The 15,344-nt window shown below is 37.9% G+C and overlaps 1 protein-coding gene across 1 annotated transcript in view; it reads left to right on the top strand.

Moving 5' to 3' along the window:
* Window positions 1-15,344, top strand: part of cerk (ceramide kinase) — a 191,243-nt gene that overhangs the window by 89,046 nt on the left and 86,853 nt on the right. Inside the window, exon 3 of the mRNA XM_051935160.1 lies at window positions 10,600-10,695. Coding sequence (XP_051791120.1) covers window positions 10,600-10,695 — 96 coding nt within the window. The remainder of the gene's footprint in view (window positions 1-10,599; window positions 10,696-15,344) is intronic.

Raw genomic sequence — 15,344 nt, forward strand, 5'->3', positions numbered from 1 at the left:
TCGTATCCAGCGCTGAATGAGTGTAGTCACCAACACTTCTATACAACATGTAACTCTTATTCCCGCGTTATTCGTTGGAGTGTAGCAGACTGTTAAACATGACAGCTCCATTGTCGATCTGCACCAAGGAGGAAATGAGGGCAGTGATTCGCTTTTTGTTTGTGGAAGGTGTTAAACCTGTGAACATTATTCGTCGAATGCAAGCACAGTATGGTGACAACTGTTTATCGCGAAGCAAGATCTACGAATGGAGAATGGATACAGACCAGACCTGGCTCCAAGCGATTTTTATATGTTTGGACCATTAAAGGAAGCGCTAAGGGGAAGAAGATTTGCAAGTGATGAAGAAGTCATTGATGCGGTGCAAAATTGGTTGCAGATGCAACCGAAAAACTTTTTTTCCGATGGAATCAAAAAACTTGTGAAACGTTGGGAAAAGTGCATTGAAGTCCCGGGAGGTTATGTAGAAAAATAAGGTATGTTTCACATTTCTATCATTAGAATAAATGCCCCTTTTCTCAAATGTCCCTTTACTTTTTGACTTCCCCTCGTATATACTGTACACACTCACACCTTCATATAGTATATGAAAGAACAAATTAATAAGTGAGTGAGATGGGCTAAATTACTAGTTTGCAAGGGCTATGGCTCTAGGAAAAAGTTGTTTAGATGTGTATTTGTTTTAGTTGTAATTGACCTAACGTGTTTATGAGAGGGGAGCTAGGAATAAATGATGACCAGGATGAGATGAATCAGTGGTCATCCTTTTGACATGGTACATAAAACTAGATGTATGCAGGTCTGCAACAGATGGAAGAGCGCAGCAAGTTATTTTTTCAGAAGACTTCACGTCGCACTGTAATTTATTTTTGGAGTGTCGGAAATGATGTTAATATCCTAGCTGAGAGTATTTGTGATAGGTGTGCCCAAAAAGTTGAAGGATTCCACCATTTTGCCTGTTGAATCATTAATTTCAAGTAGGTAGGGTTGTAACTGATGATTGCAAAAGTCAATTACCATTTCTATTGTCTCCCTGGTATTGAGTACTAGGTTATTTGTAGCACTCCAAGACAAAAGATGAGTCACCTCCATTCGATACGGTGTTTCATTTCCATTAGTAATTAGTCAAACGATGGTGGTGTCATAAGCAAACTTAATGAGTTTTAACGAAAGGTGAGGGAACCTATAGTCATTGGTGTAAGGGGAATAGAATAGGGGGGAAAACACACTGCCTCGAGGGGCACCTGTGCTGAAATTGATACAGTCCACATTAAATTACTTCCTGGCTGGGACAGGCTCCAGTGTCCCTACTTAGTCCTGCTTCTCTGCATTATGTGAGCACATAAGTAAAACATTGATGAATGAAGTGAGAGATCACTTGCAGAAAGCAAATAACACTAAATTAATTTTTACCAGTTTACGCTTTATCTATATAAGTGCCTCAGTAAAACACAACAAAAGCTAATGACAACAAGTTATTTTATTGTGTTTTTATTTTAATAGTTATGAATTGTAATATATACACAAACTGGTGTTCATTAAGCCACAGTCAACTTGTCCTTATTTTATATAGCACCATTAACAATTACCATCTCAAGACACTTTACAGAGCAAAGAAGAATACAGTAGAGTATAAAATATACTGTACAACTTGTAACTAGTAATGATCGAACCTTGTAGTGTTTGCTTCACCCAAAGTGACTCTGAAGTGCATTGAAGGCAATGGGGACAGAGAAACTGAAAAAAGTTGAGTGTTTTAACTGTCCCTGAGGCCTAGGGAAATATTTGCCAATTATGCTGGACTGATTATTGTGGCCAAAAATGTGATCTGAATGAGTTGTGAGGCAGTAGTGCTAGCTACTGCGTGATTGTGCCTCAAATAGCAAATATGAATATGACGAATAACACATTATTTAAAGTTGTAGCTTAACTCCTGTTTATCTTTTACTCTATATTATTGCCTGAGGTTATGGATGTAGAAGGGAAGGTAGGGAGAAGTTACCTAATAAACATTGGTATGTCTATGGGATTTGAGACATTCTGACAATAGCTACACATTAATAATACAAAAGGGGAAATAGAGTAATATAGAACTCTACCAAGACAAAACAGCAGCTCAACAGGTATCTTAACGCATGCAAGCATGAAATTTCTGATTATGGCTGCTACAACTTTGTACTATCCTGCTGGTCTCACAAAGCATCATGAGGCTTAGAAAAAAAAATGTTCATATCTGTTAACCGCAAGGCAAATTTACAGGAAAATATTCGGAGAACAAGGTAACAAGTGGATGCAGCATATCCTCTGTCAAAAACATTTTGGCGAACTTCACTGATTAACACTACAAATAAGTACAGTAAAATTTAAAAAGTTCAGCACTGGCCGACACCAGGTTTTTTTTTTTGTGTGTCTGTGTCTGAGGTGTTTTACCAATTGAATACTGTTAGACCATTCTTTGAAGGTAAAGATTATAAGTCAAAAGCTCTAAAACATGAAAGTCATCTGTGAGTGAAAATACAGCTTCCAGCCCACTTCCAGGCAAGTTATTGCTGTAAATTTAGTTTACATTTATCATGCTTTACTGAAAATTTACTAAGAAGTCAAATTCTCAGATCAACACCCATGTGTTTACAGTTTTTTTTTATTATCCATATTACTAACCGAAGGTTATGGACACAGGGCGCATCGAAGTGCACGCGCACTGCCGCACTGCAACGAGCCCGCCCATAGCTAACGACACAGCCACAGAAAGGTTAGTAATATGGATGAGAAGGTTGTAAACCGGATGTCACGCTCACTGCCGCACTGCAATGAGCCCGCCACCTGTAAACTACACTTGCTCTAATCCACTGTGCCAGTAATGTAGATCACATAACGGTCATTCAGTTTGGCACCCGCCCCAGAGTCAAACACGGCGGCGTCCCAAAACGCGGTGGCACCCGCCCCAGAGTCAAACGCAGCGGCTTCCTGGAGTCAGTAGGTGGCGCCCAAATAACACAACGTAATGCGCCGTGGCGCCCGCCCCAGAGTCAAACGCAGCAGCTTCCCAAAACGCAGCGGCTTCCCAGAGTCAGTACGTGGAGCCCAAACAACACAACCTGTGAACTACACTTGCTCTAATCCACTGTGCCAGTGATATAGATCACATGACAGTCATAGACTCTAACCCAGCGGCTTCCCAGACTCAGTGGCTGGCACACGAACACCACAACCTATAAATTGAACTTGCTGTGCTCCACTCTGCCAGCAGTCGGTGTCAGCAAAGGCAATGGAATCACGTCTCCACAAAACGAGACCGCTTTACTACAGATATGCTTATGTAATTAAATGACATTTCCCTAGACTCACCCACCCTGCATGATATGTCATCCATCCAGATATCGGACAGAACAGAAACTGATTGCCATTCTTGAATTTCCGATTCGCTAGCGAATCGCGGGCTTACTTGTTATAATGAATCATCCAGACCAGAAAGCATTTACCCAGAAATACTCAAAGAAGCCAATAATCATAAACTTACTCAAAACATCCTTTTTAAATAAATGTTTGTGTACTTTGGGATTTCCAGTGGTGGGAAATCTACCAAATGTCCTATTACAGAAAAAAGAGATTTTGATGATTCTGGCAGTTATAGGCCAGAATATTTGGTAATTCCAGAGTTAGCCACTGTGAGTGGGAGTGCAGGTGTTTGTGAGCAAATCTTGTGATGAACTGTTGTAGCACTGCATCCAGAGCTGCTAGCTCCCTGTAACATTGAATTGAACTAAGTACATTGGAGGATGTTACGTTAAACAAGTCAAAAATGAATATATACTGAATATATCTATGTTTTTCATCATTTACATCATATCTGATATAATAAAAGATGTCTTTCATGAATTATAGTCTGATGCCACAAGACAGCAGCTTGCCTATATACTATCTAACAGTGACACACTGAGGTGGGTTAAGAAGAAAACCTAATCTTCAGAAACTATTTTAAACTGCTAATATTATCCCTCCAACATGTCCTGTGTCCTACCCTTAGTTTTCACCTTATTTGTCATCCCTTGTACATCTCCAGTGAGTGGCAGTTAACCTACAAACCGCCTCAACTGACTCCTCTTGATCTGGAGAAGTAACGGTTGTATTCCAAGACTCTCTTGGATTGCTGAACTCATAACACACAGTGAGCCTAGCAAAACTATACACAGGAACCCAATTTTGTCTACTTTTACATGTAATCTCATTCTTTTTGTCCCTACCCAGTGTGTTTGATATTTGAGAATAAGGATATATACTGACTAGATATTAAACAACATCTTCTGTATACTTAGCCCGCTTTACCTCCTTGTTTTGATGCAATGATTTGAAAACAGCTGGCACTGCACTGTACTGCACCAGTTTGTTAGTCAATGTCTGGATCAAGTCTACTCTGACCGAGGTACTTCCGTTCATGGCAATGGCTAACCTGGAGACAACAAGTGGAGGAGATTACAGTTACAGTATATGAGGTCAAGGGGACAACCTAATCTCCAAATTGCAAAAATACAATCCTTCGGTTTCCATGCTGGATGCTGTCTAATCCTTTGGTGCACCTTGATATCCTGTCTATGAAAATCATTAAACATATCATATAAGTTGCAGTCTTGTTGGAGTTTATTTACAATGTTGATTGCTCCAGTACTCCATATGTTTGAAGCACCTCACACAGGATTCTGTAGAGAGAATTTGAAAATTCTCATGATCCCTCAAATATTCATTCTGGATATGAGTTCCTGTTCCAGTACCCTGGCTTTCCCATAGAGGTTGAGTAGAGACCACCATTCCAAACTAGGTTTGCCAGATTAAATGCTACAGTTTGTATATAATGCTAATGTAATAAAAAAAAAACTTCTTCAAAGCCAAAAACTAACATTTGAATATAAAGGAAAATATGTTTGTATTTTCTCACCCTAATTTAAATATTACTAGGGGGCTTCGCTCGCCAACCCCTGGGTTTGTTTTTTTGGAAATACAATTTAAAGAGATTGTTTTTTTCATGGGAATTGTTACATATGCATTATGTTCACTTTTACTTTAAAACTTCAGTGAAAACAATATTTGGAATTAACTTCTCTGATATCATTTTTTATGGTCTTCCATTGACCTGGTAAATGAATCAGTAATAATTCAACAGAATGACCTCAACCATGCATTGGCAATTCCATTAAATGCCACCCACTTTCCATTGCACTGACGTACCAAGTATCTAAATATGCTTGAACTTCACCCTGAGACTGTTCTTTTGATAAAGGTACACATACTCTATCATGCCCTTTATGAATGAACTTGTAGATGTACTTAATACTCATAACCGATGCAAAATACACGACATTAATATGACAATCGAATCGTTTGAGCAAATACGGGTTATATGGTACAATATCGAGCATCCCAATTTTACCATCTTTCTTTCCGTGCCAAGTGTGTTGTTCATGACGATTATCTCTTTGGCGATAATCAGGAAAGCCAGCCTTAGTCATATCTGTTGTTTGAACGAACGCTTTTGTACCATAATTCAGGATAGGTTTCTCTGTTTGGAATTCCAGCACAGACAAAGCGATCTACAGCAGCAGCATTTAATTATTTGTTTTGAAAAGTAATCAATAAATGCATGTGAGGCAAATCCCATTTTTGAAATTCGATTGTGTAAATGTATGCTCTGATTTGACCGAACACCGTTTTGAGTTCATTCAATAAAAATAAGACTTTCTGATAAAACAATCTACTTATGAATGTGGGAATATCCAGAGCTGATTGTTCTCAAGAATCTGCAAATTTCTGGCCATTATGGATTGCACGTCATTGTAGTAAATAAATCTGGCCGACTGATAGTTCGGGATATTGGCATTGCATTGCATTGCTCTTGGACTACCCTGATATGATGATGGTAATATTACTTGCTTTACCTATTTTGAATTTGTCTGGACTATTGAGATTTGAATTTTGAACGTGATCAATTAGATCTTGCATATGTTCCGTTCTAAGTTTTGGTTAAAAAACTTAACTCTTTTAGGGCGGATGTCGACTTTTGTCGACAGGAGGGGTTGAAGGCGAATGTCGACAAAAGTCGACATCCAGGGATAGGGGGCGACAATCAGCTGTTAATGGCGACAAATCTCACTGTCACGTCACAGGCATTCCCTCTGTGCTTGGAGGAATGCTAGACTCGTTGACTCGGCAACTAATCCTTGCGTGTGCGTGAGTTGCGAAATGTAAACAATGGCAAGATGGCATCGACATGTGAAAGGGAGCGAAGCGAGTGCAGAAAAGAAAACACTCGGCAGACGATGTTTTGCGCATTATCGCGGAGTCGGACTCTGATTTTTCAGAATCGGATTTTATTGACAATGATCAGGAGATCGAGCAAGAGAGTGAGAAGCCGGCATCAGCTGATCAAACACCAGCCGATGCCGCGCCAGCGGATCTGCTGCCAGTTGAGCACCTTCGCGCAGCCGATGCATCTACGGCAAGGTTCGCTTGAGATAAATACACAGACATTGATCCGTTGAGAGCCGATCTGGCTACCGGAGTTTACAAGACGGCATGGCTTGCAGTTGGACACGACAGATCACCAGCTGCTGTACTTCAGGCTGCTCTCTCCTGATGCTGCTTTTCAGCTACTGTCAGACGAAACAAACAGGTAGGCAGAGAATTTGTTTGAATCGCGGGCTGCGTTTGCATCGCATTCTCGTTTTTCAAAGTGGAAACCCACAACAAAAGACGAGATGAAGCGCGCTGTGGCATTACAAATAGAGATGGGACAGAACTGGTGATATAACTTCAGGGAGCATTGGTCCAAACGTGTTTTGTCCCCTGGTGGCTTTGGACAGGTTATGCAGCGTGGTGATAGGTATGTGCTGCTGCAAAGTTTTATTTATTTCTGTAATAAACAGAAGCAAATCCCATGGGGTGAGCCAGGCTATAATGCCATACATAAAGTTCATAAAGTTTCAGAAGATGAAAAGAGGTGACAATACGGTTTTCATGCAGGCAGAAAACTTGGTGGCAGTGGCATAGCACGATGGCAAATGGGTGACTTGTCTCTCTACATTACACACTAACAATATATGTGAGAAAGTGCAGCAACAGACAATTGAAAAATAGGCATCAAAGCAACACATATTGTAAGGAGTGCAATGTGGCAATGACTGAAATTGGCTGCTTTGAGCGAGATCAGACTTTGCAGGACTTTGCTGTGTAAAATGTATGTGATATGTATGTGAAATCATATAGTATGCAGGCTCATACAACATGCAAGACAGTAACATTTGTCAAAAGTAAATATTTTTTGTTGATTTGATATGTTAAATTGATTAAATTGCTTTGTGTTCTTTTTTAAAAAATGTTAGTTTTTGGAAAAATATTCAGCCCTGGGAGAAAAGAAAAAAAAAAAAATTAGCCCTAAAAGAGTTAATAAAGAAGAGAATATTAGCTTCGACTTTTAGATACACATTAATAATGTAACTGAGTGGTTAGATGTCCATGTCCTTGTTTGAAAATGGTTGTAAGTAGTGCGTGTCAACAACTGAGAGGTTAGATGACCGTGATCATGTTTGAAAATGTTTGTAAGTACGGCGTGAATTGTTTCCAAAGGATGTAAGTATGACGTGACTTGACGGTGTCGCTGGACGTGAAAGTGTCTCTCTGACTCTCTGTCTCTGTTCTAATCTGTCTCTCTTCAAAAGATCACGTCTTGTCACAAGTTTTTTTTTTTTTATAATAGAGAGATATAACAAATGCTATGTGGTATTTCTCTGTTTTACAGATTTATTTTTATGTATCACTCCTAGGTTAAGCTTGTTCATTTTTTTGAATGGATAGCTTGCATTGTTAGTAAAATAGACAGACTGCTGCTTTCCAAATCACAGCTTTTAAAATGAATTTAGAATAGATTAGCCTACTGCTCTACTTCTGGTTCCACAGTTTGCTAAAGACAGATTTTTAAATACAGTTCTTCGCTAGCACTGTAAAATTAGTGCTGTTTTCCAGACCCCAGATCTGATTCTGATTGAACATTTCTTCTCATATCTCATCTATTCCAGTGGTAGTGCTTTTTTAATCACTGCAGTAACCTCAGACACAGAGAAAATCTGATACAATGCTTCTGCCACTGCCTCCTCCGAAGAGGGTACATCCATAGTGTGCTCCTTCCACTTCTCAAGAAAATCCATAGTTGAATTCATCATTTTCCCAAAGTTACTGAGAATATCACAGTCAATCTTCCATCTATTCTTCCTGAGCAGTCAAATGGCTTGCAGGAACCTCTTTGAGCCTGTGCAAAGTCTTTCTCCCTGACTTCGTAATAGGTAAGTGCAAAAAGGCCTACACAATTGGTGAGAGCCTCATTCATCAAGCTGCCATTGCAAAGAGTAAAGTCATAAAAAGTCACGCATGGCAATTTCATTGCTGCCTTGGAAAAAATATCTCCCTTTCTGTGTGATGTAGTTGTGTGATGCGTTGATGACCTGACACAAGACATTAAAGGTTACTTGATTCAGCGATTCTTGCAGAGTGAAAAATTTGAACTCCAGTTAGATGAATCAACTGATATAAGTGGGTCTGCTCAGTTACTTGTATTTGTAAGATACTGCTGTGATACATTTTGATTTACACAGATGTTGAAAGCAATGTAACATATGGGCAGGTTAAGACCTGTTGTGGGTCATGGTTATGACCTTTATGTTTCAAACAAGTTCCTAAAGTTAGTTATATGGTATTTATTTGTCTTATATGACAAGCTGTCATGTTATTCTTCTTTTAACTGTTATGAAATGGTGTGGCTATACATGGTGGTCCAGATCTAATTATGCAATTATTGCATTAAAAGTTGCATAGTTAGATCTGGATCACCCTATATATAGCTTGGAATGTGGAGTTGGTTCTCCTTTGTTTTGGTTTGGGCTCAAAAATTTATTTGTTTCCATTTTATTTTTGATATCACTGTTATTCTCTTCCTACTTTCACTCCATTAAGTTACTTTTCCCCACTTTTGTGTTGTTTTAACAAAATTGGGTTGGCGTAGGAATCAATTGGGTTAATCTAGCCTTAGCTTGCATACTTGTGAACAACATTCAGAGGTTTTCTCTGTACAATTTGAATTCACTTTTGGGTAGCATTCTTTGCCCAGTGGAAGAAACTGCAGTTGTATTGTCATTTTTCAGGTAGGGTTCCTTCCCTGGCTGGGGTTCAAATGTGATGTTTATGCCTGTTTGGTTAATTTTGATTCCCTTGTTTATTTTAATATTGTTGGTCATTTAGTTTCCACATTTCTGTGTATCTTCCTTTATATTCTGTGGGTTTTGTGGATGGTCCCCCAAGAGGGGGGCTTACAGCCAATCACTGTCAAAGTACTGACCTTGTGTGAATATGGGAACAACCCACAGTCCCTTTAGGTTCATTTTGAATGCGCTTGTAGTGTTGCATATTTCCACGGATTTTTACTGTTGTGCTTTTTGTGATTTTTTTTTAACCTCTGTGCATTTTTTTTCAATTAATCCTTTGATTTCATATTAGGACTGTGTTTGCTTTTAGAATTGCCTTTTTTTGAAGGCATTGCCTTCTGTTTCTTTGTGCTCCTCAAAGGTTGTTTTTATTCAACAGAGCATTTGAAAAATAAACATTCTTATTATAAAGATACTACGTTGCCCTTTGTGTAACTAGTTGCGTTTTTGATTGTATTTTCCCCATTAGTAAGCATTTTGGGAATTTTGTGTACTTGTGAACTCTTCAGTTTGTAATTTATATAGTGCCTAGTCAGGATCTTGGGTGCGAGTTTGTAACTTTTATGGTGCCTAGTCAGGATCTTGGTGTGTATCTCCGCACCCACCCTATGTTCCTCCTATGGGGTATTTCCAGAGTAGAACAGTGGCAGCCTTTATTTGAGAAGTATGGTTCCAGAGCTAATGCATAGAATGGGTCTGACTTTTGCTAATTAGTATTTTAAACCTCCTACAAAGTGTCTGGCTCTTTCACTAACAAAGATGTGACATTTCTCGACCTCAAAGTCAGTGTCCATTCCCAAAGTCTGTCATGCCTGAATCACTCCCACTCTTTCCTGTCACTCAGCTGTAGTTTCACTTGTGCCTCACCCTTCACCTTAATAATAATAATCTTCTGAGTAATGTGCCCAAATAACAACTCTGCAGCATTTTATGACTGAGCCCAACTGTTCTACATAGCTGTCCCTGCCATCAGGCTCTCACCAGCATTCCCTACTGGTGCCTGATTGCAGGAAGTGGTCTCTGTTCTTAGAGAAGTTTCCTTTGCTTTGAGACTGTGTTGGGAGGCTTTAATGTGGGCAACTCTATCAGGAACACACATCTACTGGCAACATAGATCTAAGGGATGTTAAGATAATAATTCTTTATATTTATATAGCGCTTTCTCACTTCTCAAAGCTCTCTCCACGCAGCAAACCCCCATGCCATAGTCATAGTACTAGAAAGGTATAATCAATCTTGAATAAAATTAATTGTTTGCTTAAGTATGTTTAAATATCAAGCACATTTATTGTAATATCAATTATGATTTTCTTATGCCTAAAAATTTGTAATAATGAAATATTTTTTTTTTAAGGAACGCCTTTTGTGCCAGTCTCAGAGATCATTTCTGTTCAAAAAGCAAAAGTCAGAAAAGACACAAATGATGAAACCAAAATTAATGGATTCACTGGTAAGAAATGCTAATTTTCTTGTGCATACAATATATTATACTTTTAGTTATCCATTGGCTGTCTGTAGTTATTAGTATCACAGATTTGCTGCATTGAGGCATTGGAGAAGGCAGTCACAATGTATATTTTAATTTTGCTAAATAGATGCCATTTTAATGCCAATACATGTTTCTTTTCAATTCCACGTTAATAATTTAGTATTCAGTTTTAGTTTAATTGTGGATCTGTAAGTGATAAAGTAGGATGACATGTTTCCTGCAGAAATTTTGTATTACACAGAATGTTTTCATTGATCCTGGAACAAAAAACAAAGGAAAGTGAGTGTCTCCTTCAGAATGTTATGGACAAAGCAGGTAGGTGGTCATGCATACATAGATGATATAGTGATCCCCTGCCTATCGCAGAAGTTACGTTCCAGACCCATCAGCAATAGGTGAAAATCTACGATATAGAAAGACCATATAAATAAACATTTTTTAATAGTTTAAGCCTTAAAGTACCCCTCCCACATGCTTTAAACACATGTAAACTTATTAAAACACACTGTACACACATAATATGCGGATGTCGGGCTAAGGATATGAGTAACACAATAATAATAATAATAATAATAATAATAATATAATAATAATAATAATAATGTAGCATGCTGTTGATTCATTCAAGCCGTAATAGCAAGCGACGTTCGCATAACAATTTCCTTCCCGAAGCATATCTAGGAGTTTTACCTTCTACTGAATAGTCAAGCTCTTCCTCTGGTGCTTAGGCTCTCTACTACCAGAAGGCTTAGAAGATGCAGGGCGCTTGGAAGCCATCATAGGGCTTAAAACAAAAAGAAAAGTTCACAAAAAGTTTGCTCACAACAATTGGACCATAAGCAAGGTAAGCGAAACGCAGAGAACTGAGATGTGTCGGGGACCCACGCTCACTATTCTTGCGAGATTACACCACGTTAGCAGCAGCCAATCAGAGCCCAAGAGAATGAAAATCCCGATGTGATTGGTTAAGTCTCCTCTTTCATCCAATAATTGGCCTTGTAAGAAATCATCTGGGTACTGTAACACGAAACGCTTAGTCTACCGTAGTGTACAATGTATGTATATTTAATGATTTACTGTATTGCTTAAATGTTATATATGTTCTACAGAAAAATCCGCGATATAGTGGGGGCGCAATAGTTGAACCGTGATATAGCGGGGGATCACTGTATTGCATTTCTGTTTGTACATTCTTTGGTTTTACAACTACTGTTCAAAGGGTATTTTTAACAGATGTGAGTTGACCAATGATTCGTTGTCATTTTGCCTTGGTGTCACTTTACTCCACAAAGAATGATTGCTAGCTAATGCTTTTTAACTATGATTTCACACTGCAGGTTTTAAACTTTAATATGTGGTTATGGTGAACTTGATATTACATTAAACAACAACTTCAGAAAACTTTTGGAAATACTACTGTGATTGTTTTTTTCTCCATGGGCATATTTTAGTAGATTGCTCAGAATTTCTGTGTTAAGTTCATGTACTCTACAGATGTGGACAAACTGGTTGGTATCCCTCCATGAAAAAATAAGAACCCACAATTGTCTCTGAAATAAGTTAAAACTGAAAAAATATTTAACAAAAAATAGACTCAGTTCTTTCCAGAGATACAATTCAAATCAGGGTCATATAAGGCCACTTCAGAATAGTCCAATGTTTTATTCTTAGCCATCCTTGGGTGCTTTTAACTATGTCTTTTGGGTCATTATCCTGTTGGAAGATTATATGTTATATGAGCTGTTTGGAAAAGGCAGATATTTTTATACACGATCCCTCTATTTTCAGGGGCTCAAACGTATTTGGAAAAACTATCCTAATCATAAATGTAAAGATCATTTTCAATAGTTGGTTGAAAATCCTCTACAGTCAATGACTATCTGAAATCTGTAACCCACTGCCATTTCCAAGTGCTAGGCTTCCACTCTTGTGATACTTTGGCAAGCCTTTACTACAACGGTTTTCAGTTGCTGCTTGTTCATTAGACTTTCTGCCATTAGTTCTGTCTTTAACAAGTGAAATGCATGTCCAGGTGGGTTGAGGTCAGTTAATTGACTTGACCAGGGGTGGGCAAATTCATTCCTGGAGGGCCGCAGTGGCTGCGGGTTTTTGTTCCAACCCAGTTGCTTAATTAGAAAACAATCCTTGCCAATAATTACATTTCATGGCTTGTTAGTGCTTTAACTCTGCTATGTCAAGTCATTCTCATATCCTAGATTTTTTTTTTCCATTCTAAGGATATCATCCAAATACTTTGAAGTGTAAAACGGATGGGTAATTCTCAATCCTTCACTTTTTTCTCTTCTCTTTCCTTCCAAGTATTTAATTAAACCAAATAGTGCACGATAAATAAACACAGGTGTAAAGGGTAACAAGCAAAATGGATAACTGCTGGTTTCTTTTGTCATTTGCATCTTATTGATAATAAGGAGCAATTAAAAACCAAGAATGCAGCTGTTTAAGACTTAAATAAGCAATAAGGGTTCATAATCTTAACGAGGGAGACAACTAAAATGAAGCAGAAGTGTTTCTAGAGCAATAAGGGCTTCTTATTAAGCAATTGGGTTGGAACAAAAACCTGCAGCCACTGCGGCCCTCCAGGAATGAATTTGCCCACCCCTGGACTTGACCATTGAAGAATATTCCACTTCTTTGCCTTGAAAAGCACTTGGTTTGTCTTTGCAGTATGTTTTGGCTCATTGTTCATCAGTACTGTGAAGCATCATCCTATCAGTTTTGCAGCATTTGGCTGAATCTGAGCAGACAGTATAGACCTATACAATTTAGAATTCATCCTGCTCGTCCAGCCAGCAGTCATATCATCAATAAACACTAGTGACTGACTTCCATTCACAGCCATGCATCGGATCATGAGCCATTTCTTCTCTTCTCCGTACTCATCTCTTTCCAGCATTGTGGAATATATTGTTCTTAGTTTCCTTTGTCCAATGAAATTTGTTCCAGAACTGGAAAGGCTTTTAAAAATGTTTTCTGGCAAAGTCTAATCTGTCCTTCCTATCTTTGAGGTTTATCAGTGGTTTGCCCCTCTGTTTTACTTTCATGAAGTCTTCTCCTGATTGTAGACTTTGGCGATGATAGGTCTGCCTCCCTGAGAGTGTTCTTAGTTTGGTTAAATGTTGTGAAGGGGTTCTTCTTCACTAAGGACATAATTCTGTAATCTGAAAAAGTTGTCATCTGTGATTCTTGCACACCACTTTTCATCTTATTAGAAGTGGCCAGTACCTTCCAAATATGATTTTGTTTTATGCTGAAGCCTTATCCCTGCCCATTGACTCTCACTATTTGCATGTTGAGAACTTGAAAATGAAAATGCAAAGTGGAAAATGAAAATTCAATGAGCAGCAGGTGGCACCAGTGTTTATTTGCATTTTTCCTTTCATTTTTGCAGCTTCATTGCGGTTCTGGCTGAAAATGAGGGTTATTTCATTTTTATTTTATTTTTTGCACCATTCTTGTGCACAGACTTTGAAAATTAAATTGCAAGTGGGTTTATTTTAATTTTTGCAGCATTTTTGCATGCAGACGTTGATAATGAAATTGCAAAAGAGAAATTGCATTTTCATTTTATAATTTAAAATTTTATTTCCTTTTTTGCACAAAATACTTCCCATATGGGTAGTACTACTTGAAAGGGATATTTCAACAGTCATACATGCACTTTTTTGTTGCAACCTGCGTATGCTTCATCTTCAAGAAAATACATATAAACAGAAAAATAAGCAGGGTGTCAATTTAAATGAAAAGAAAATAAATATTTAGAGTTGAACTTATTTACAGTGAACAGTCATAAATAACCTGTGGGGAATACAATTATGATCTGTATTTTGAAAAAACATATTAGCAAATCAAAACAATACAAGTAGTAAGCAAAAAATGGGTCTACACTGGATTAATCATGAAATACATAGAATGGGAATTCACCATTAAAACAATTTGCAGATTCAGCGGGATCCTAACTTTCACACATTTAAGACTGTTACACATTCATTAGATATAATTCATAGGTCTGTTGTTGAGATTGATGCACTCATTGAGGTGTAAGGAACAGCTGAAGACCTCAGTTTATTACTTTGCTATGACCAATTATTGGTACTGTGACCATGTATACCATATATGTTTTCTTTCTTGCTTATTTTCAGTTTATACATTATATGTGTCATGTGTTAAAATAACACTTTTTATGAATTATTTGAAAAAGACCCTTGGGTATGTAAAAATATCATTATTGTTTTTGGTTGACTTGTAAAACAGCAATGGAAATTTCTCCTGTTCAAAGTTTTTTTTTTTTTTTCCTTTTTTTTTGGAGAAGAACTATAGATGTTTTAGTAGAAGAACACTCTGTTCTATGCTGCAAACAACTTAAAGACTTTAGAGACATAACCAAAAGGAACGAGGCATGAAGAAGGATGGCTGCTGAACTTATTTGTTATAGTGCATATACAGTATATATAAAGCATGTAGCTTTTATATGTAGAACAGCCATACAGTACATGCCCTTGATACAGTTAACAATATACTGCCTATTAGCAAACTTTAGATTGTGACACCTTGCTGTTTTACTTTGGAGGAAATGTTTTTCAGAAGGTGAG

Source organism: Erpetoichthys calabaricus, chromosome 1 (assembly GCF_900747795.2).
Source record: "Erpetoichthys calabaricus chromosome 1, fErpCal1.3, whole genome shotgun sequence".
NCBI lineage: Eukaryota > Metazoa > Chordata > Cladistia > Polypteriformes > Polypteridae > Erpetoichthys > Erpetoichthys calabaricus.